Source organism: Protopterus annectens, chromosome 13.part0 (genome assembly GCF_019279795.1).
Source record: "Protopterus annectens isolate FY-2018-M chromosome 13.part0, PAN1.0, whole genome shotgun sequence".
In the NCBI taxonomy this organism is placed as follows: domain Eukaryota; kingdom Metazoa; phylum Chordata; order Ceratodontiformes; family Protopteridae; genus Protopterus; species Protopterus annectens.
This window is the reverse complement of record NC_056747.1, coordinates 135,813,731-135,836,030: the sequence shown is the minus strand read 5'-3', so window position 1 is coordinate 135,836,030 and position 22,300 is coordinate 135,813,731. Positions and strand designations below refer to the sequence as shown.

General features: G+C 39.1%; 1 protein-coding gene across 5 annotated transcripts in view; it reads left to right on the top strand.

Moving 5' to 3' along the window:
* Positions 1–21,663, top strand: part of LOC122817661 (calcium homeostasis endoplasmic reticulum protein-like) — a gene marked incomplete in the record, with an annotated part of 1,194,300 nt that extends 1,172,637 nt beyond the window's left edge. For all 5 annotated transcript variants that reach the window (XM_044090728.1, XM_044090727.1, XM_044090726.1 and 2 more), the window contains 1 exon segment: positions 21,399–21,663. In XM_044090728.1, the coding sequence (XP_043946663.1) occupies positions 21,399–21,436 (38 nt within the window).
* Positions 21,664–22,300: the final 637 nt, after the last annotated feature.

Below are 22,300 nucleotides of genomic sequence, written 5' to 3'. Positions count from 1 at the left end.
TCAACAGTCAAAAATTCTCCTTAATTCCTTCTTGCAGGATAGTTGTTCTAAGATGCCTTCTCGATTTCTCCCTACAAAAGATGACCTCACGTGAGGTGAAAGTGGACTTTTATCTGTTTGTCTTCCTGAATTTCTCCAACCAATCTTAAACTTCATTCAGGGAGTATCTCCGGATTCTATGGTTCATGACGTACAGTATTCTCGTGATTCCTCTTGCCACGTTACACAGGAGGAAACACTCCAGTGATTCATTAAAAACTAAATGGACCCAACATTGTCAACCACTGGAATTTCGAATTTCAAAATTGGGTTTTTTGAAGAGAATTGATTTGTTAGAGACATCAGGTTTCCTTGAATTCCTGTCTCCCATTCTATCTCCCAAACCTGCTCAGTCTGTAACAGCAGGTAGGTGTTTGCATGGAGTGCTGTATCAGTGACAAAGTGCAGGGTCTTTGGAACAAAGTAGGCAAGTCAGTGCACATAAACTTGGAATGTTAGCTGTGATCTGTGCTATAGAATCTCTTCATTATCTGTGGTCCTTTGGATCTTGGCAGGTGACTGCAGACAACACCACAGTGATCTGTTATTTAAACAAACAGGGAGCACCGGTCTTACAGCTGACTGTGGTGGCTTTGGAAGTCCGAATTCAGCACTGTCTTACTCTGCGAGCATCCTACATTCTGCCAGAGTAAAATACAGTGACAGACAAGCTGAGCAGGACCAAGACACTCTTGCAAATACAAGTTGAACGAAGGGAGAGGTCGCCTGGGATTTGATCTATTTATGTAGAACACCTCTGTTTGCCTTCTTTCAAAACAGACTAAACAAATTCTGCTTCTGGACTCCTTGCTAGCACATCTGGAAAATGGATGCTTTTTCATTCTGCTGGACAGGAATGCCCTTGTATGCATTTCCACCCTTTCCACTGATAGTGTGTCATTCTAAAGATTCAGAAGGACTCTCCAAAGATCACCGTGGTGACTCCCTTTTGGCCCAGGCAGCAGTGATTCTCTTTTCTTATAGGATTGGCCAAGGGCATTTACTACAAACTTTTTTCCTAGATTGTATCTACTCACACAAGGCAGATGGAGTTTGATGCACCAAAGTCTGAAAGTACTACTACTACTAACTACCTTTTTGAGTCACTTTTAATACCTTTAAGGCACCTTGTTTCTCAGGTTGTGCAACAGGTGTTAAAGGAAGCAAGAATGCCTGCTACTAAGAAATCTTACATTAATAAGTAGAAGAAATGTTCTTGTTGGTTCCACTGTAATTACTAGGGCCCAATCACAGATTATGAACTAGTGGTGCTAGAGTATTTCTGAGAGTTGCTATCCTGTGGCCTGTGTTACTCCTCTCTCAAGGTATATTTTGTGGCCATTTCAGCATGTCTGCCCATGGATCCTCACATTTTTTCTCAGAGTTTGGTCAAGCTCTTCTTGAAGGGAGTTTTGCATTTAAGATTACCTAGGAAACAGCTGGCACCTTGTTGGGATTTTAACTTTGTGCTGGAAAAGATAACTTCCTCTCCTTTTGAGCCAGCTCATCGGGCATATTTACAGTTCATTACTGTATGCCAACAGTCATTTGAGTTTACTTTGAATCAAGCTATCATTCTCCCAGTTTTCTTTCCTTAATCTAGCATGTACAGGCAACTACAGTATTGTCTTGTCAGGACCAAAGTCCTTTAGGAAAGCTTAAGCATCAATTCATCTCCTGTGATGAGACAAAGGGCAATCTGTGTCAAAGCAGACGGTCTCCAGATGGCCGTCCTTTGCTATTGTTTTGTTATTTCCACCATGGGAAATCACTTCCAGTAGGGTTGGGGCACATTCTATTAGAGCTTTATCATCTTTGATGGCATATTGGAAAGGAGTGGGCTCTAGATGCATTCCAAAAGTAGCTGCGTTGTCTTCTGTATATACTTTTGCAAGGCATTGCAAACTGGATCCTGTTTGTTAGATGCAAAATAGGCATTTCTAGGACCATTCTCCAGGAGCTCATGGATCTTAATTCTTCCTCCCCTTAGGTGGTAATCTACCCGTACATTAAAGGCTACAGCAGCAGTGATTTCTGATGAACACTGTACATTTGTGCAAGTTGCACTCACCATAAAAGTAAATGTCAGATGAAAGCACTCCTGCAGTAGTTATGTCCTTCTATATCCTCCCATTTTTCTTTGGTGTATAGTTATGTTTTTAGATAAGTTGTGTGTTCCTAACTTTTCTATTTTGTCAGGTCAACAGCCTCTCTCTCATTTTTTTTTTGGGGGGGGGGGGCAAGAAAGCCCTGAAGGGTTTTACTTCCCAGGCTGCATTTTCCTTTAGGAGCTTAAGGTGCAGCAGCCAGTGGCGCAGGAGAGCTAAAGACTTCAGAAGACTGGACAGATGTTCTATGCTTGACAGTGTATAACCTGTCTAGCTAAAGGCTACTGCAGCAGTGATTTCATTGAACATTTACTGTTACTGTAAGTAAGCTTACCCAGCTGTACTTTTTCTAGAAATTTAGTAGGGTTGTATTACTACAGGAATAGCCCCCCCCCCCAAAAAAAAAAAAAAAAAAAAAAATATATATATATATATATATATATATATATATATATATATATATACATATATTTTGCAAAAAACGTAGGAAGCACGTTAGTTAAGTAGAATGGCAGCATAACTCGTTTAGGTCTGGTATGTTCATTACTTAAAATCCATTAATTTGCTCCCTTACCCTGTTTGTTGGAAAATGAATACCAGTCTGCAAACCATTTATTCAGACATTTCTGAAGGGGGACATCACACTTGAGACCACCCCAGCACTCAGTATGAAAACTGAAGCTGAATTTAGCCTAATTTAAATTTGAATGTTTTACAGGGTAAAGTTTTTATCCGTAACCACTGTAAGATTTGTTTCTACTGCAGGTCATGATGCTAGAGATCCCATATATATAATATATATGGTTGTCATATTGGGCAGGGTTTGCTTCTAAATCTAGACAGCTACTAAGCTGAGCTCAAAGCTTGCAATTGGTCACCCCTAAAATACTTAACACTTGACGATGCGGTGTCTTACTTTAGCTCCAAATTCTTGAACACCATGCTCCCTCTCGTACAGTCAGAATTAGAAACAAACCAGCTCCTTGGCTATCCAGAGAGACCCGGCACAAAATGCTATAAAGAAATAAGACTTGGTCCAAATGGAGATTTACTAAAGACCTGACTGACCACCAAAACTACAGACAACTTAGAAATGCTACAAAGAAACTAATTATTCTTGACAAAAAAAAACGATTACCATAAACTCCAAAAAACCCATCAAAATAATCCACAAAAATTCTGGTCTGGTATTAACAGGCTACTCCATCCAGGACACTCCAAAACCCTTACCCCCTCTAACTTGACTCGGAACTCTCCTATCCAAATTGCAGATACATTTAACAAATTTTTCTCTGAAAGTGTTAAATCGTTAGCAAATACCTTATCCCCAGCTAGTGCAACTTTAGTACCCTCATCAGCCAATAAACCTCCTGCATTTACTCTTCAAGCATCACTAGTCCATACACTTCTTCATAAACATAAACCTTATACACCATCAGCTGACCTCCTCCCAGCCGAATATCTCCAAATGGCAGCTGGTGTACTAGCCTACCCTATTTCCATCTTAATAAACAGAACCATTGCAGAAAGTTCCATCCCTTCTCTCTGGAAAGTCTCCCATATAATTCCATTGCATAAGGGTGGTAATTCAACTGAGCTGTCTAACTTCCGACCTATAGCCCTACTCTCTCATTTAGCAAAAATCATGGAGAAATGTATCCACCAGCAACTACTTGATCATCTCCTATAAAACAGTCTGCTGGCTGACTGTCAGCATGGCTTTAGACCATTCCACAGCACTACAACTGCACTCTTATCCTTCTCTCACTGTATTAATAAAAATCGTGATAATAACTTGCTTTTCTCTGCTCTCTTTATAGACCTGTCTAAAGCCTTTGACATGGTGAATCATCAATTAATGTTAGATTCACTACAATCTCTTTCCTTAGATGTTCTTCGTGTTTCACTGTTGCAGTCATTACATTTGGGTGATCTGCTGGCAGGTTGCCCTCAGTTGGCCTGAATAACAAAGTCTTGGGTCCTGCGTCGGTTGTCTCCTCTTCCATGACGTCAGGGGTATAAAACATGCAGCCGACGCCATTTTATTCAGTCTTTCTTGCCACGTGGTGCCCGAAGCAGAAGCAGTTCGCAAGTGCCAGTCGGCCGACTCCTGAAATTTTCGCATTCGAGTTTCAGAACCAAAGTCTTCAAACTAAAGCTAAGTACCCTGTTGGGGAAACTTTTTCTTGCTCCTTACCGATGTCAGTAAAAGTTAATAATTGCATTACTTGTGGGAAGCAAATACCTCATAAGGATTTTCATTTGTACTGTATTCCTTGCCTAGGCCCAGATCACAACATGCCTTGCTGTCGGTTTTGTGCTAGATTTAACCAACGCACTATTAAGCATCTGTATATTTTTGCTTCTAAATATTTTGGTTCAAGATTTAATTATCCTGAAATGTCGTCTGTTAGCAATTCGACTACCGGAGTTCACAAAAAACGCAAAGAAAAGGACAGAGACAGACTGTCGAGGTCCAAAACCGACGACGAAACTTCTCCTAAGCCAGTCGCCGGTTCGCCGGTACTCAGTGAATCGATTTCGCAGCCCCTGATACCTGCTACTTTTGAATCGCAGGCCTCTACCGAGACCCATTTGGAGTCTGGTATGCCCCGAGATTCTCAGAGTATTGAACCCATGGATGTTTCTCCCTTGGATGGGTCCGGAGCCGCTGAGCAGGCACCGGCTTCTGAGGATGTTTTCAGGCCTCAACATTTTTATATTAAACCGACGCCAGCAACAAAAACAAGGTCAAAAACATCTATGTCTAAAAAACCGACGCATGAGCCATGTGCTCAGGCCCCTATGCCTAAAAAACAGATGATCAAAATGGCTGAGGATTTAATTACCTTGATCAGGGGTTCCCAACCCTCCCTTGCTAAGAGGCCTAGGCAACGCGCTGATTATGAATCTTCAGATCAGGTTTCCATTTCTTCTGATTCCTCTTCTGATCAGGAATTTTCTATTCCACCCTATGAGGATTCTGATGCTGAGGAATCCATCCCATCTGCATCTCCTCCTGAGGATTACTCTTTTGGAGAGACTTTGCATACTTTAAGGGAACATTTTCACTGGGAGAGTCTGGACTTCTCTGAATCAAAAAAGAGGCTTCGGGATTTCCTTCTTCCTCAGCATAGGCCTTTGGCAATACCTCCTGTAGTAGACATTGTTGTGGATGTGTTTTCGGAATCAAGCATGGCTCCTGATTCCCTGCCTCCGGCTCCTAGTAAGCCAGACAGATATTACAGGGTTCCTGACTCCCACAAATTTCTATTCAGAAATCCTGCTGCTGATCCTGAAACTATTCCTTAGGGTCCCAAGGGTGTAAAGGCTTATACTGCCAAAAATCCTACCCCCTCTGATAGAGGTTCCAGGGCGCTGGATAGATGGGGAAAGAAGGTTTATACGTCTGCAACTTTGGCAATCAGGGCCCTAAACTGCCAGTTTCATATGCTTAAATATCAATAGCATGTTATGAGCTTATTGAAACAGAAAATGATGTTGATTTCTGATTGTGTGGAAAATAGAGTTACAGGAATTATTGCATTCAGCAGAACAGGTTGGAAAGCATACTTTGCAATGTGGTTTTGATTCCTTGGAGGCCTCTTGTAGGGCCGCCGTTACTAGATCTGTGATTAGAAGGCATGCCTGGCTCAAGGAGCAAAATCTGCCTGATCACGTTAAAGCTAAATTGATGGATGCCCCTTTGCAGCATGAATACTCTCTTTGGTAATAAGGCAGAAGAGGTTACTCTCTTTGATAATAAGGCAGAAGAGGTGTTAAAGAAAATGGAAGAGAAAGCTAAATCTATGCAAACTGTAAAAGATTTCTTGCAAGTGCAGCCACCCAGGTTCAGTAGACACTGGCCTACTAATAATTGGTCCTTTCCTGTGTCCAACAGAGCCACTTGAAGCAAATCCAGGCACTCAAAAGGCTCCAGATACCAATCACAGGGTTCTTACAGGTCAAAGCAATGGGGTGCCTCCACTTCCAAATCTGGAGGAAACAAAGCACAACCCTACTGTAAGCAGTCTCAGTGACTTTCCTCTGCCATCACCAAGCGCTTATCTTTTGGCAGCCCCCTTGGGGGGGGGGGGGGGCTAGCACTTCATGCTCAAAATTGGCAGTTAATTACCCAGGACAAGTGGGTATTAAACATAGTATCCCAGAGGTACAAATTTAATTTCCGTACTTTGCCAATCCCAAACGGATGGCCGGATCTGCCACAAAACCAGTGGGCAGAGGCCCAGAAACAAATCATGTCTCTTGTGGATATGGTGGCTATTCAACCGGTACCAGAAAAGGAAAAAGGACAAGGTTTTTATTCATGACTTTTCCTGGTACCCAGAAAAGACAATTCATAGCGTCAAATACTGGACTTATCGATTTTGAACACGTTCCTGGACATTCCAAAATTCAAAATGCTGACTTTACAACAGCTACTGCCTATGCTAGGCAGGAATGCTTGGTTAGTAACTAGACTTAAAAGAGGCATACCTGCACATACCAATAAGGGAATCATGCAGAAGATACCTCCGCTTCAAAGCAGGTTTTTTGCATTACCAATTTTCTGCACTGCCCTTTGGCTTATCTACTGCGCCCAGGGTCTTTACAAAGTGCCTGGCACCAGTAATTGCATTCTGCAGACAAAGAAGCATTCAGATTTATCCTTATCTGGACGACTGTCTCATTCAAGACAAACTGGGTACTTAAAACAAACTGAGTTTACTGAAAAAAGATCCAACGCGTCACTGAAGACTAAACCACACAAGTTTATTACAGGTAAACGTAAAGCGCTTTTCGTCGCTCAATGTTTGAGCGACTTCTTCAGACATTCAAAACTTGATTGAATTACGTATTTATACACTCACGTCACTAAAATCATTATCGTATCAATTAATTTTAAAATAATTTAAAGCAAAAATTGTAAACACACAACTTGCAACAGCAGTAAAGAAATGTATATAAAAGGATGTTCTATGTTTATATACGCAACGAAGTTTATATATATGTATGTTTCAGTTAAAATAGATAAAATTAACTTAAATTTCTAAAACCATTTAGTTATAATTAATCTGAATCAACTCACAACACATAACTCTATGTTCCCTTATATATAGAAAAAGCCAACATAAAATAAAAAGTTAATTTTAAATATAATATAAAATACTAGAGTACAGTTTAGCTAGGTCAATTGTTCATCTTAGTCAAACTAAACATTTTAGTATAAATCTTGAAACAATGTCCTGTAAAGAAATATATATATATATATATATATATATATAAAAATAAAAGTAAAAGAGGAATGAAAGTAATAGTTAATCTAAGTCTATGTGACTTTGCATAAAGTTTATTCAAAACTGGATATAAAAACAAGTAATGTTGAATGTTTGTTACTTATATAAAAGTGGTGCATTAATATATAAAAGGTGGAAGTAAACCTATAATGTAAATACATATGTATGAACAAATATATATATATATATATATATATATACACACACTAAAACCAGATATATATGTATATAATAAATAATTTAATATAATATATTATAATATATAATCAATATGTATATAGTAATTAGTTAAAAATATATGTAAATAAATAAATAAGTCTATATATTGTATGTATTAAGTATATTAAGTATGTTAAATATTAAGAAATTGACTGTCTCATTCAAGCAGAGGACAAGGACACACTTCTTCAACATCTGGCATTTGTAAAAAGGCTTCTAGCATGCCTAGGGTACACCTTAAACGAAAAGAAAACACAACTGGTACCCTCTCAAATAATTACATTCCTGGGTGCAAGCTTGAATACAGCTGCCCAGATGGCTTACCTCACGCCAGACAGACAAAGGCAACTGACAACATACTTCAAACAAATGGCAACAAAAACCCAGTTATCTGCAAGCCAAATTCTGCAGGCTTTGGGGTTCATGGCATCCTGCATTCTACTAATTCCATATGCGAGACTGCATATGAGTAAACTTCAGTGGTACCTAAAAAGTTTATGGAGTCAACATTGTCACAGTCTGAAAACAATGATTCCTCTCATTCCCTGCCTACAACAGGAGTTTCTTTGGTGGGCAGAGACATGTCACCAAAACAAGGGACTGTCATTCACTCTACCCCCTGCCACCCAAACCCTAACTACAGATGCATCAGACTATGCTTGGGGGGCCCACCTGGCAAGGGAGATGCATTCAGGGCAAATGGAGCCCAAACCAAATGCATCTGCATATCGACCAGAAAGAGATGCTAGCTGTTCAGAATGCTCTGACAGCCTGCAAGGACTTACTTCATCCAGGACAACTACTGATAAAGACGGACAACACCACAGTTATGTGGTACATAAACAAGCAGGGGGGTACACATTCCTAACGCCTTTGCAGACTAGCCGTGGCCTTGTGGAACACAGCCTTGACTTACCAAGTACATCTTCAAGCTCAGTCCCTGCCAGGAAAGCAAAATACTCTGGCAGACGACCTAAGCAGAAATCTTTTGGACCCGCACAAATGGAAACTGGATCCACAAATCTTCAGCATGTTAACACAGAAATGGGGGAGCCCAGACATAGATCTATGTACCTCTCCCAAAATTATCAGTTGGACAAATTCTGCACAAGAACTCATCACAAAAAAGCATGGAAAGTGGATGCCCTATCCTTCAGCTGGAAAAAAACCATCAGTCTATGCCTTTCTCCCTCTGCCTCTACTCTCCAAGGTCTTACTGAAAGTCAGACAGGAAAAAACAAAAATGATCCTGTTGCTCCGGACTGTCCTCGCCAGCACTGGTACTCCCCTTCTAAGGAATATGTCTCAGCTTCCTCCATGGTACTTGCCTCAAATACCTCATCTACTGTCTCAGCAGAACTATCAAATTCTGCACACACAGCTCCAAGCTCTGAATCTTGCAGCATGGCTGATCAACTAATTATTCAAACAACACCTCTCAGTAAATCTGTGATGGGTGTCATTTTGGAAGCTAGAAGGCCTAATACTAGAAAATCGTATGCTGATAAATGGAAGCGATTATGTGCCTGGAACCAAGCACAAGGAACAGACACAGCAAAGCCCAATATTCCTCAGATTTTACAATATTTGACTGAGATGCTTGACAAGGGCCTATCTTTTTTTCAAAAAAAATCCATGCCTCTGCCATCTCAGCTCATTACAACACAGAGCCTCCCCTCTTTTCTCATCCTCTGCTTAAGCAGTATCTTAGAGGGGCCAAAAATTTAAGGCCTCACAGAAGATTACCAACTCCTGCATGGGACCTCAATTTTGTGCTGGAAAAACTCGCCCTGCCTCCTTTTGAACCAGCAGCTACTGTATATATAAAAAATTTCTGTCTTGGAAAACAGCTTTTCTCTTGGCAGTCACTTCAGCAAGAAGGGTTTCAGAACTGCAGGCTCTCATGGCAGTGGAGCCTTTTTATTATATTTTACCCGGACAGGGTGCCCCTCAGGACCAATCCTTCTTTTATGCCTAAGGTGCTATCCAGTGTGGCTCTTAACCAGACCATTCACCTACCAACATTTTACCCAAATTTGCAGAACAAGGGGGAGCGGATTCTGCATTCATTGGATGTACAGAGACAACTAAGATTCTACTTAAACAGGACCAAATCTCTAAGAAAGTCTGAACAACTACTGGTAGCATTTGTGCAGGGTCAGAGGGGAAGGCTATATCAAAGCAGACTATTTCTAAGTGGATAAGCCACTGCATTCGTTTCTGCTACTTACACCATGGTAAACCTGTGCCCAAGGGGATCAGATCACATTCCACCAGGGCTGCCTCTACTTCAGCAGCTTTTCTCAGAGGAGTTCCAACCAAAGACATTCTAGAAGCTTCTACTTGGAGCTCTGTTCATACCTTCACAAAGCGTTATCATTTGCCTCTCTTCTCCAAATCCAGGGCAGGCTTTGCCATTGCAGTTCTGCAGGGCCTTATAGCCGCTCTTAATGCTTTTTATTTCCATCCTCCCATCCATAGCTTTGGAATTCTACCCAACTGTAATGACTGCAACAGTGAAACACGAAGAACATAGTACAGTTGTGTACACTTACCATAAATTTAGATGTTCGAGTGTATTCACTGTTGCAGTCCGGGTTACCCACCCGCCATCCCCCTTTCTATACCTTTTATTTCCTTCACTATACTCAAAAGCCTTTGTGGTGCATTTGTTTTTAGATGAAGGTAAAGTTTGTTTCTAAAAGTGCATTTATATATATTTACTGTGTGTGTATATATATATATATATATATTTGCTCCCCATTTGGGGGGCACCTGACATCTGGGGCCAGAAAAACTGAATAAAATGGCATCAGCTGCATGTTTTATACCCCTGACAACCTGACGTTATGGAAGAGGAGACAGCAACCGACACTTTAGGCTGACTGAGGGCAGCCTGCCAGCAGATTACCCAAATGTAATGACTGAAACAGTGAATATACTGTAACATCTACATTTATGGTAAGTGTACACAACTGTCCTATACTCAGGCACTCAAATGGTTTAAGTCCTATTTAGGTAACCGACAACAAGCAGTCCTCTGGGACAATAACTTATTCACTCAGCTCCCAATCACCCTGGGGGTCCCACAAGGCTCCATTTTGGGACCTCTCCTCTTTTCTATCTTTATTAATCTGAAAACTTCCCTTCCTCAAACTACCTGCATACAGTATGCTGACGACTCTACATAAATCTGTGCTGCAGCCTGTTCGGCTGAACTCCAGTCCAGTACCCAAAAAGTACTTACCTTAGTTGAAAATTGGTTCAACAACGCTGTCTCCTCCTCAACCCAAAAAAACAAAACTATTACTGTTCACTCCGTCACAGAAGTCTGTCCCTATTAACTTCACAGTTGCATCTAATAACAGCACTGTAATAGCACCCGACACAACAACCAAACTCTTAGGAGTAACAATTGACCATAACCTTAACTATGACACTCACATAAATTTAACCATCAAAGCAGTTAATAGAAAACTTGGTTTCTTCTACAGGCTTTTAAACCCTTTCGTCCACCCTCTGCCAGAACTACTATTGCACAAACCCATCTAATCTTTACCCTACTCTGTCTCCCCCATTTATACCAACCTATCCAAAACTAATCTAAAACTGTCAACCTCCTTTAATAATGTTGCCAGATTTGCCACTGGCTCCCCTTTTTGAACCCATCACTGCCAAAACCTGAAACAGCTAGGATGGCTGGAATTTGAAAACCAGGTTCTTGTTCAACTTACTATCACTCACAAGGTCCTGTACCATCCCACTAATAGCCCTGTACTCTGTAACCTCATTAGTCCTTATAAAAATCTTAAAACTGTGTGTTCAGCAAATAAGTTACTAGTAGCCACCCATAAATCAAGTAACAAATCTGGTGACTGCCTTTTTACTAACTTTGTTGGAAACACCTGGAACAAGCTTCCAAACAATCTAACTTCCCTTACATCTACACCACTTTTCAGGAACCAGTTAAGAGCCTTCCTTAAATCTCAGTGGTTATGTACACGTAGTAAACCAGATTGATACTTCATGTCCTTCACTATTTATTCAGGAATCATTATAATTTTTCTAGTTTAATCCAGTTTTTTCTATCCCTTACTGAACTACTACATAATCCAAACTAGCCTTTTAGAGATTACATATTATCCCAAAAACTGAGTATTTATGGACATAAGACGTTTTACAGATAATAGCTATTAGTTTTACTCTGACCTACTGCTCTAAATCTACTATACCTTTCTTCTATAGTTACTTCTACTGCTCTTAATCTCTCTACACCTACTCCAATATAGTTTTTTTTTTCTTTTTTCATCTCTCACCTACTAAGTTAAACCAAATGTATGGTAAAGTGTTTTTACAAATTATTGTATTGCTGTAATGTTTTTCTTTAAGTAGATGCTTAGTATCTTTAGTCACTTAGTATAATCCTGTTTGGAGCGTTTCTCCCCGGGCCTGTACTGAAAATGGACATGTATCCAGATAGACTAGCCCGGACAACAAACGTAAAATAAAATAAAAATAAATAAAATAAAAATTGTTTCATAATGCAGCTATTTTGTTTTTTCTTTGCATAAGTCATTTTAATTGCCGGTACTGTACATGGATAACCTTTGCAAGATTGTTTACTATTTTGTTGACTATGCAAGTCCGTTGAATACTATTGTCACTTTTCAGGAACAACCCCAGAACACTCGCTGGTTAAGGGACTTGCTCAGAATCACACAGCAGGCAAATGAAGATTCAAACTCTGTCCCTTGGCAGAGGAAGCAGCTCATTAATAATAGTGCTCTATGCTAGCTGCCAGACCACGAACTACAAACGATGAAGTTGGAGGTTAAATACAAAGTCTTTGTCTGTCTCTCTCTGCATCTGTCTGTCTGTGCGTGGGGCCCACTGATATTTTATCTTCACTAAGAGGTTACACTGGTTTGGGGTGAAGTATAACTTTCTTTACTTGCAAAGTACATTTTTCCTATCCAAACCAGTGCTATAATTTTGGATTGATAAAAATTAGATGGGGCTGTAAGGGCATACCTCCTTCCTATTTAATTTTTTAAAGTATTTATGTACAGTGGATATAAAAAGTGTACACACCCCTGTTAAAATGCCAGGTTTTTGTGATGCATCTAAATGAGACCACAATAAATAATTTCAAAACTTTTCCCACCGTTAATGTGACCTATAAACTGGGGCGGCCGCAGTGGTGCAGCGGTTAGCGTTGCTGCCTCATAGCAAAAGGTTCTCCGGTTCGATTCTCGGCTGGGGTGCCTTGTGTGCAGAGTCTGCATGTCCTCCCTTTGGTCGCTTGGGTTTCCTCCCTCATCCCTAAGCCATGCTGTAGGCGGATTGGACACTCTAAATTGGCCCTAGGCATGAGTCCGTGCATGTGTGCCGCCTTTGGAAGGTTGGGCGCTGGTCTGGCAGCTCAACATCGTAAAGCTCCACTGAGAATTATGAGCGGACAGGTGATCTGCTGTGGTGACCCCTAACTGGGAAAAGCCAAAAGAAGAAGAATGTGACATATAACCTGTACAATTCAATTGAAAAACAAACCTGTGAGGGGGAAAAATATAAAAAATAAAAAACATACAATAAGCTGGCTGCATAAGTGTGCACACCCTTAAACTAATACTTTGTTGAAGCACCTTTTGATTTAATTACACCATTCAGTCTTCTTGAGTTAGGAGTCTATCAGCATGACACATCTTGACTTGGCAATATTTGCCCACTCTTCCTTGCAAAAGCGCTCCAAATCTGTCAGATTGCGAGGGCATCTGTTGTGCACAGCCCTCTTCAGGTTACCCCACAGATTTTTTATTGGATTTAGGACTGGGCTCTGGCTGGGCCATTCCAAAACTTTAATTTTATTCTGGTGAAGCCATTCTTTTGTTGATTTGGATGTATGCTTGGGGTTATTGTTGCGTTGAAAGGTGAAATTTCTCTTCATCTTCTTTTTTCTAGCAGACGCCTGAAGATTTTGGGCCAAATGTGACTGGTATTTGGAACTGTTCATAATTCCCTCCACCTTGACTAAAGCCCCAGTTCCAGCTGAAGAATAGCAATCCCAAAGCATGATACTGCCACCACCATGATTCACCGTGAGGATGGTGTTCTTTTGGTGATGCAAAGTGGTGTTTTTGTGCCAAAAGTACCTTTTGTAATTGTGGCCAAAAAATTCATCCTTGGTCTCATCAGACTACAGCATATTTTCCCACATGCTTTGGGGAGACTTTATGTATTTTGCAAATTTTAGCTGGGCCTGGGTGTTTTTCTGTGTAAGAAAAGTCTTCTGTCGTGCAACCCTACCCCATAGCCCAGACATATGGAGGATATGGGAGATTGTTGTAACATGTAGTACACAACCAGTTCTTGCCAGAAATTCCTGCAGTTCCTTCAGTGTTGCTGTAGGTCTCTTGGCAGCCTCCCTGACAAGTTTTCATCTGGTCTTTTCATCAATTTTGGAGGGACATCCAGTTCTTTGCAATGTCACTGTTATCCCATATTTTCTCCACTTTTTGATGACCGTCTTCACTCTGTTCCATGGTATATCCAGTGGTGTGGAAATTATTTTGTACCTTCTCCTGGCTGATACCTTTCAACAATGAGATCCCTTTGATACTTTGTAAGCTCTATGCGAACCATGGCTTTTGCTGTAGCAGGCAACTGAGTAAATGTCAGGAAAATTCTACTAGGACAGCTAAAATTTATTTGGGTTTAATCAGAGTCTCTAATTGATGGCAGGTGTGTACCCAAGAAGACTAAATGCTGTAGTTAAATCAAAAGGTGCTTCAACAGAGCATTAGTTTAAGGGTATGCACACTTATGCAACCAGCTTATTTTACGTTTTTTTTTTATTTTTTTTTGTATTTTCCCCCTAACAGATTTGTTTGCTTTTCAGTTGAATTGTACAGGTTATAGGTCACATTAAAGGTGGGAAAAGTTTTGAAATGATTTATTGTGGTCTCATTTTTTTATATCCCAAAAACATGGCATTTTAACATGTGTGTACACTTTTTATATTCACTGTATGTACTTATTTCTTATTTAGAGAATATCTGTTTTCATGTTTAGTTTTGTGGCTGTTTTCTTTATCACAGTGTCATCCTGGCAGAGTTGCTTTATGCCACTCAGCACCCCTGAATATTCCCTATCCCCTATAGAAAGCATCTGGATGCTCTGATATTAATATTCATCATGATTCACATAGTTAACTTTTGAGGTATTCCCAACACCCTTGAATATTCCCTAGCCCCTATAGAAAGCAGCTGGATGCTTTTATGTTAATATTCATCATGATTCACATAGTTAACTTTTGAGGTGTTCCCAACACCCTCGAATATTCCCTAGCCCCTGTAGAAAGCATCTGGATGCTCTGACAATTAATATTCATTGTTATTCACAAAGTTCACTTTTGAGGTGTTCCCAACACCCCTGAATATTCCCTAGACCCTATAGAAAGCAGCTGAATGCTCTGACAATTAATATTCATTGTTATTCACGGAGTTCACTTTTGAGGTGTTCCCTTACTGTTTTTTTCTCATTCGCTGTACAATTTTGTGATTGTTACAGTGCAGGGTTCTTTTTAATGACTTTGTTGCAATGGAAACTGTTTTTCTTTCTGTGAGTATTCCTGGAGTCCTATAGTGGGGAAAATACAGTGGAGGGAAATAAAAGGTGTTGCAGTGTAGCTGAGATTTCTAATTCTCCTCATTTGATAAGCACCTTCTCAAGCGTTTAAAGCATGACTCACTGTTTTCCTTGTTTGAGCACTGAGTCCACGACTGTGTACATTTTCTTATATTTAGTTTGTATTACTTTTCACTGTCTGCTTGCTAGTCTAGTTAGGAGTTGACATTTCCACATCATTTTTCACCAGTAAAAATATGGAAAAGGCAGCAGTGTTTTTGAGTTGCCTTGCGTATTATCCTTAGACTAGATTCGACTACTTGTACAGTTTGGTTGCATTTTACAGACAGCACTGCATTGTCCTTCTGTTGTTTCATTGTGCATAAGGATGGCCATTCAGATATTGTGGCAAATCAGATCTTCCTTTTCTTTGTCATAATTATTGTCTTAATTTATGTCCTTCTTTTCTCCAAATTCAGTTCCTTGGTTTTAATTGTCAGCTGTTTGAAGATCGTTCAAAAATGAGGAATGGTGGGGGGGGGGGGGTGACCAAGCTTGCAGCCGATTTACAGCAGTAAATCTTAAAAAAAATGATTAGTTACTATTTGTTACCCTGGATGTGATGTAGCTTGTGTGTTACAAGGAAAAGCATTTGGACAGCCCAGAGCAACAGGTTCTTTGATTGAATGTCATTGTCTCAACCATACCCTGTACTGTTGTGGCCACTCACTTACCTGCAGGAATAAATCGTTAAGAGCTCAGTTGTTCGTTTTTGCTGAAATGTAACATAAAAGAAAAAAATTAGCAGAACTCTAAGAATCGTTTTGCATACTTCTTGAATGATATTTGGGCTTTTGGAAATGTCTTCATTGTTCCACTTTGTTGAGGGATAATTCTTTTGGAAGTTCACTGTCCTAAGGACGTTCTTGCCTTTGTCTTGCATTTTTATATATATATATATATATATATATATATATATGTGTGTGTGTGTGTGTGTGTGTGTGTGTGTGTGCATATGCATGTGTATTTTTTGGCTTGAAGATTTTTTTGGCTCAGATTTTATTTTTTTGCTGGCTCTTCTCTTCCCTTTAGCTTATCTGAAATGAGCTTCTGAAAGGCAGTATGCTTTCCTTTTATAGTTGTCTTTATATATGAAAACAGAATGCAAGTAACTTAGACCAAATAGTGAAGGCTTGTAACTAAAACAAGGTGCTAATTCGACATTGAGCGTATCTTTTTAATATTTGCATCATTTTGTGTATGTTTAGTGCTGTTTTATTCTGCTGACGTTTTTTTCCCCTCACTTAGTCAAAACACCCAGCACCAAGATGTGCAACTGTTTCCAGTTCTGTTTTACAAAACCTGCACTTCTCTTTTTCCGACATGTTCGTTGGACTTTGTAAGTCGGTGTGTGTGTAGTCGACTATCCTGGGCCACCAATATTAACCTTTCGTCTTTTGGTATAATTTTGCCTCTTTCTAACCATTCCTACATTGGAACCTAATCAACATTAGGTTGTTAGGTTGTTCCAGGAGTTTTCTGTACTTGCAGCTATGTTTATGCATTTTCCACATTTCTCCCTTTCTCATGTGATCCCTCACCTTGTATTCTTTTTTTTGGGGGGGGGGGGTTGGCACATTCAGTTGCTGCCTGATTTTAATCTACCTCTAGTTTGATTTCTATTCCCACGTGGCACCAGTATGCTTCTGTTAAACTAAGCCAGGAAGTCATCTTAGACTTGTTCTCCTCATGTTTTAAAACTTTCACTATGTTTGGATCTTGTGAGGTCAGCAGGTATGTATGTAGTCACATTATTACAGATCTGTACATGTAATCAGTTTCAAGGAGGCCCATACCTCCTTCCAGACAGCGAATATGTAATCTTGGTATTCACTGATTTTTATAAATTTGATAAGCATGAAGTATTTTTCTTGTTTCCAGTCCAACTGATCCAGTACCTTTTGGGGCCAGTCACCCCAAAACTAAGTTAGAACAGGAAGAATAAATTGATTTTATAGCATGGACTTTGTTCTTAGATGTCAAGGCTGCTTTCAGTATTCTTCTAAAATATTGTTTACTATGTTTTATTCACATTTGTTCATGTTTATTATTGATCTTTTATCAATTCCCAGATATTTTTACACTCCATCCTGCTCAAATTCTTTTATATCACATTCCGATCCCAGACTATTTTTTTCATGCTGCAGCTTTCTTACTTTAGGTTACTTTTGTACATTTATCAAGACCAAATGACATTCTTGTATCATCTGAGAAAGTTTTGGCCACTTGCAGTTGTGCTTTCAGTTCCTCATCTGATGAACTGTACGGTTTGAAATCATCGACAAAAGATGAGAAGTCTTTATACTTTGTTGTTTTCTGGAGCCAAATTGCAGCCATGACCTAATGTGTTAAGTAGACAGTTTAATGAAGTAAGGACAAGACAAAAGAGCAGCAGTGACTGAGAGTCACCCTAGAATATCCCTCTTTGAATTTTTATCCATGGAATAATTTGTCCTTGATCATGGCTGAGCTGCAAGGTGGTTTGCCACTGTTTCATGGTCTCTGTAATGCAGTCAATTAGTATAGGATATATACTCTTATCCATGAATGTGGGATTTTGTCAAATGCTTTTATGTAGTCTGTCCATGCAGTACTTGGAGTCATCCCTTTTTTATAATCTTCCATTATGACTTTAACAAAAAATAATCCTTTTTTCCATACGACTTTCTTTTGTTACTCTTTTGTTCTATTGCTATGATTGAGTTTTCTTCTAAATGACTAAACTCTGTCCGCACCAATTCCAGTGTATAGTTTAAACATCATCAGGAGGCAAATTAATTGGTCTTTAGTTTTTAGAATATCTTGCAGGCTGACTCTTGCGGAGTATCGTTTTTCCTGTTCGCCAGGTTGGTGCCTATTCGGGGTGTGCATATAAATAGCTCTTTCTCGTGGCTAAATCTTCATGTAAAAATATTAATACTTTTAGCCAGAAGTTAGCTACTGCATCTGGGCTTGGGATTTTCCAATTAGGAGCTTTTCTTAGTTTTGTTTACTTTCTCTGGCCACTACTTATCGCATTTCATATCCTGTACATTTGAACTTTTTTTCTTTTACTGTTTCTGTCAATTCAGCATCTTTATGTTCCACAGGATCTTCATAGATTTTTGTTGTTGTGTCTTTCGGCTTTTTCCCGGTTAGGGGTCGCCACAGCGGAACTCCGGTCCGCTAATGATTGGCAGTTGATTTTTACGTGCCGAATTACCAGCCCTGACGCACAACCTTCAACGAAGGTACGCCCATTCATGCATGTCTCCACGAAGAAGACGCTGTAGCTGGGAATCGTACCGGAGAGCATCTTACTGTGAGGCGACATTTCTCCAAAATGTCTATTTCTTATTTTTTAGTGGTGTTTCTATTCCTTTTGCCTTGTTTCCCAGTTCTTTATAAAACTTTTTTGGGTCATCAGTAAATAGCTTACTTTATATGTTTCTTCTACATTTATCTGCATATCTTCTAAGTTTTTCTGTCTGTGCTTATAGCTTTAGTTTATTATTTGCAATAGTGTACAATAGATCCTGATATGTTCTGATACTGTGTGTTGCTTTCATCATGTCTGTCTTTCTGAATATTTTCTCTACTATTCTAACAGCGACACTTTTTGTCTTAATTGCTTTATAGTTTTCTGTATTCAATACTTCCATGATGGCATTTGATTTCTCCCATTCCTTTCCCTTACTGCCATATGTTTTTGTGGTAAAACTTTGTGTTAATTTAGCTGCACAGTAACGTATCCTGTTTACTTATGTTATATTGCATTAATTTCTATGAGCAGCCTTGATTACTGTGTTCATTTGTTTTATCAAACTTCTAACATTTTGGGTCTTACTGACTTTCTGTAATCTGTTTCTTTCATTGATCTTAATATGTTTATCCATCTCTCCTAAATCAAGCAACTCTTCCCTTAGATCATTTTCATCTAAACTAGGGGCATATTCTTTGTTCTACGTTTCCTGCGGGCATTCTACAGAAAGTTCCAGAACATCTTCCTGTGCCATATTCTCTTCAGCTTCATCTTGTCATCTCTTGCTCATTCATATGGAAGCTCACTGGACTATCATTCCACAACATTGACTGCATCAGAATTTACCAGTTTCCTGTTCCTTCCCTTGCTGTAAAACTCCGGCTGAACTTTTGTACTGATTTTTTTTAATGCAGAATCTAAAGTATCTTCATATGGCAACTGATCAGATGCTTCCCACTCTAATTGTTTCTCCTTATTTTAGGAGCTCATTGTTCTATCATGCTATAATGTTATCAAAATTAGATTTTCTTCACTATATCCTTCCCAGGTAATTCATAACTTTGTTTCTTTAACCTCTCCAATGGTAATAATCTTTTCTACCCCCCCCCTTTTTCTTATGTTTTGTGTTGTAAAATGTTCCATATCCGGATGCCTTTACCTGCATTTCTCTCTAAATATCTTTGGTGGTGTTTTTTTCCCATGTCCATATTTCTTCCTTCTCCCACTCCTCCTGTTTCCTCTTACTTGGTGGACTTGTTGTTCCATCATGCTGTGACATAACCTGTGATGGACTTTCCACGCTAAAGTCTTCACTTCACAGGTATTCTGTAACTGACTTCTATTTTTTTTTTTTAATTTCTACTTTATTAATCTTCTGTTCTGCATTCCCCTTTATGATCTTATTTTTTGTATTGTGACATTTTCCATATCTTAATGCCTTTGCCTGTATTTCTCTTCGAATATCTTTGGAGCTGCTTTTTTGTATTGATTCATTTGGCTTTCTTCTTTGTATAGATATTGCAACATGTCAGATCTCTTTTTTCCCCATGTCCCTAGATCTTTTTATACCTTTCAAAAATCTGTAGATTTTGTTTATATTTTTGCACTTCCTCAGTTGCTTCTTTTTCCAAATGTCTCAAGCTTTCTTGGTCTATATAATGCTTTTCATGAATCAGTTTAAATTAATGCAAATTTGCATTTTAAGTTTTTAACATTTTTTATTGTGCGAGTATTTTTATTTCCTCTAATTTCTCTGTCCTTTTGTGCATTTTCTGTCCGGAAATCCTGGGCTGCTTGCATAATAGTTTGTTCTTCTTTCAGCCTTTCCCGGTTAGGGGTTGCCACAGCGGAACTTCGGTCCGATAATGATTGGCAGTAGATTTTTACGGTGCCAGCTCGATGCCCAACCTTCAATGAAGGCACGCCCATTCTACACATCTTTCGAACACCACTCCACCACGGGGAGGACATACCGACACCACACAGAAGGCGCTCCAGCCGAGAATCGAACGGGAGAACCTCTTGCTGTGAGGCGACAATGCTACTGCTGCACCACCGCGGCTTTCGCTTGCATTATAATAGTAACAATACATAATTTCTTTCTTATCCTAATAGTCCACTCTGTCATCTTTATGGCTGTTTTTAGCGTAGCAGATTTTGTGGGCTGTATACTTCCTTCTACAACAGGAGAGCTATCCTTCCCCTGAGGCTGGCTTAACCCCATTGGCGCAATGTGTCAGTATCTTGAGGATTACAAATTGTCATTTTTCCCCAGTCCTAGCACCAGTGTGCTCACCAGGATTGGGAATTTTTTTTATCCTGGGACTTATGCACCCAGCTGTCCATTTTTTTGTCCTACTTTTGTCTATGATATATACTATATAAAATGCTTTTTAAGGTAATCACTAAGACTTGAGGATAAATTCAATTCCAGCAGTGCTACTCTTGTTTTGTTGCTGATTTTATCATCTCTCCATTCAGACCCCCCAACAGTAGAAGCAGTGCATTTCTTTGGGGGGAAAAAATCAATGCTAATGAGTCTGATTTTTATGTAGTAAGTGTGTTTGGAAATAACATAACTATCCTTGATAATGGCAGTTTATCTTTAGGTATAGTTCTGCAGCATACTAGATCAAAAACAAACAGCAGCTGAATAGCTTGTACATCTAGAATGTAGAAGGCATTGTGACATGAACTAAAAATAATAAGCTCATTCTACATGTCATGTTTAGTAGTGTAGTAGCATCTTAGTTAATTGAGAAAGTATTATTTAATTGAAGCCATTTCTAATACTGTTCTTCTTTCTTTCAGTGAAGCGAGAACCGACAGACCCTCCAGTCCAAGAGTGATATACGCCCGATCCTGAAGTCCATACATTTTATTTTAGTGCTGAATTTTATTAGAAAAAGAAAACATTTTTGCAGACCATTTTAGGTTGTTTTATAAAACTGGCAGCAGAAAGGTTCAACAGTCATTTACCATCTTGCTTAGGTAATGATTGATGCCATTTCTGCTAATTTGAGAGGTAATTTGTTTTACCTAATAAATATTGTATTATATCTGTTGATTAAGTTAATGAAGTGGCAGTCTGTCTTGGTTATTTCATGGTACAAGAGTTAAAATGTTAAAATGTAAAACTTGAAAATAGCTTTATGCAGTAAAGCTATTTTTAGGCCGTATGAAAAAAATCAGCAGGTTTACTGCAAAACAGTAATGTCGTGCTTCAGTGTACTTGTAAGTCACAATGTCATCAAAAGTGATACGTTGCTGCAATACTTTCCTAAAATTAGCTGGGATGCTAAATTATTTTCTGGGCTTGTATTTCATGTCACCTATTTGGATCTCTGACTAAAGAGCCTCCTTTTTCATGTGGTTCAGAATAGTATTAAATTTTGGGTTTGTACCTTGTCATCTTCACAGGATCATGCATATTAATGGTGAAAATAAATTTTCTTTTTTAAAAAAAAAAAAAGTTAATCTTAATGCTTGAGTTTTGAATTGTAAAGTCTAGCAGTACTCCGTGTTTGTGATGCCAATCACCCCTTCAGACTGTCAGAGTTTTCAGCTTGTGGTCAGGTACGTGATATAAAATTCTGTACTTGCTGTCTGTCAGGAGTTTTTAAAATAGTGTCTGCATATAACATAAAATGGATATTTTTATATTCATTGTGAGTGCAGCTAGCAACAGTAATGTGACAAGTATACCGAGACAT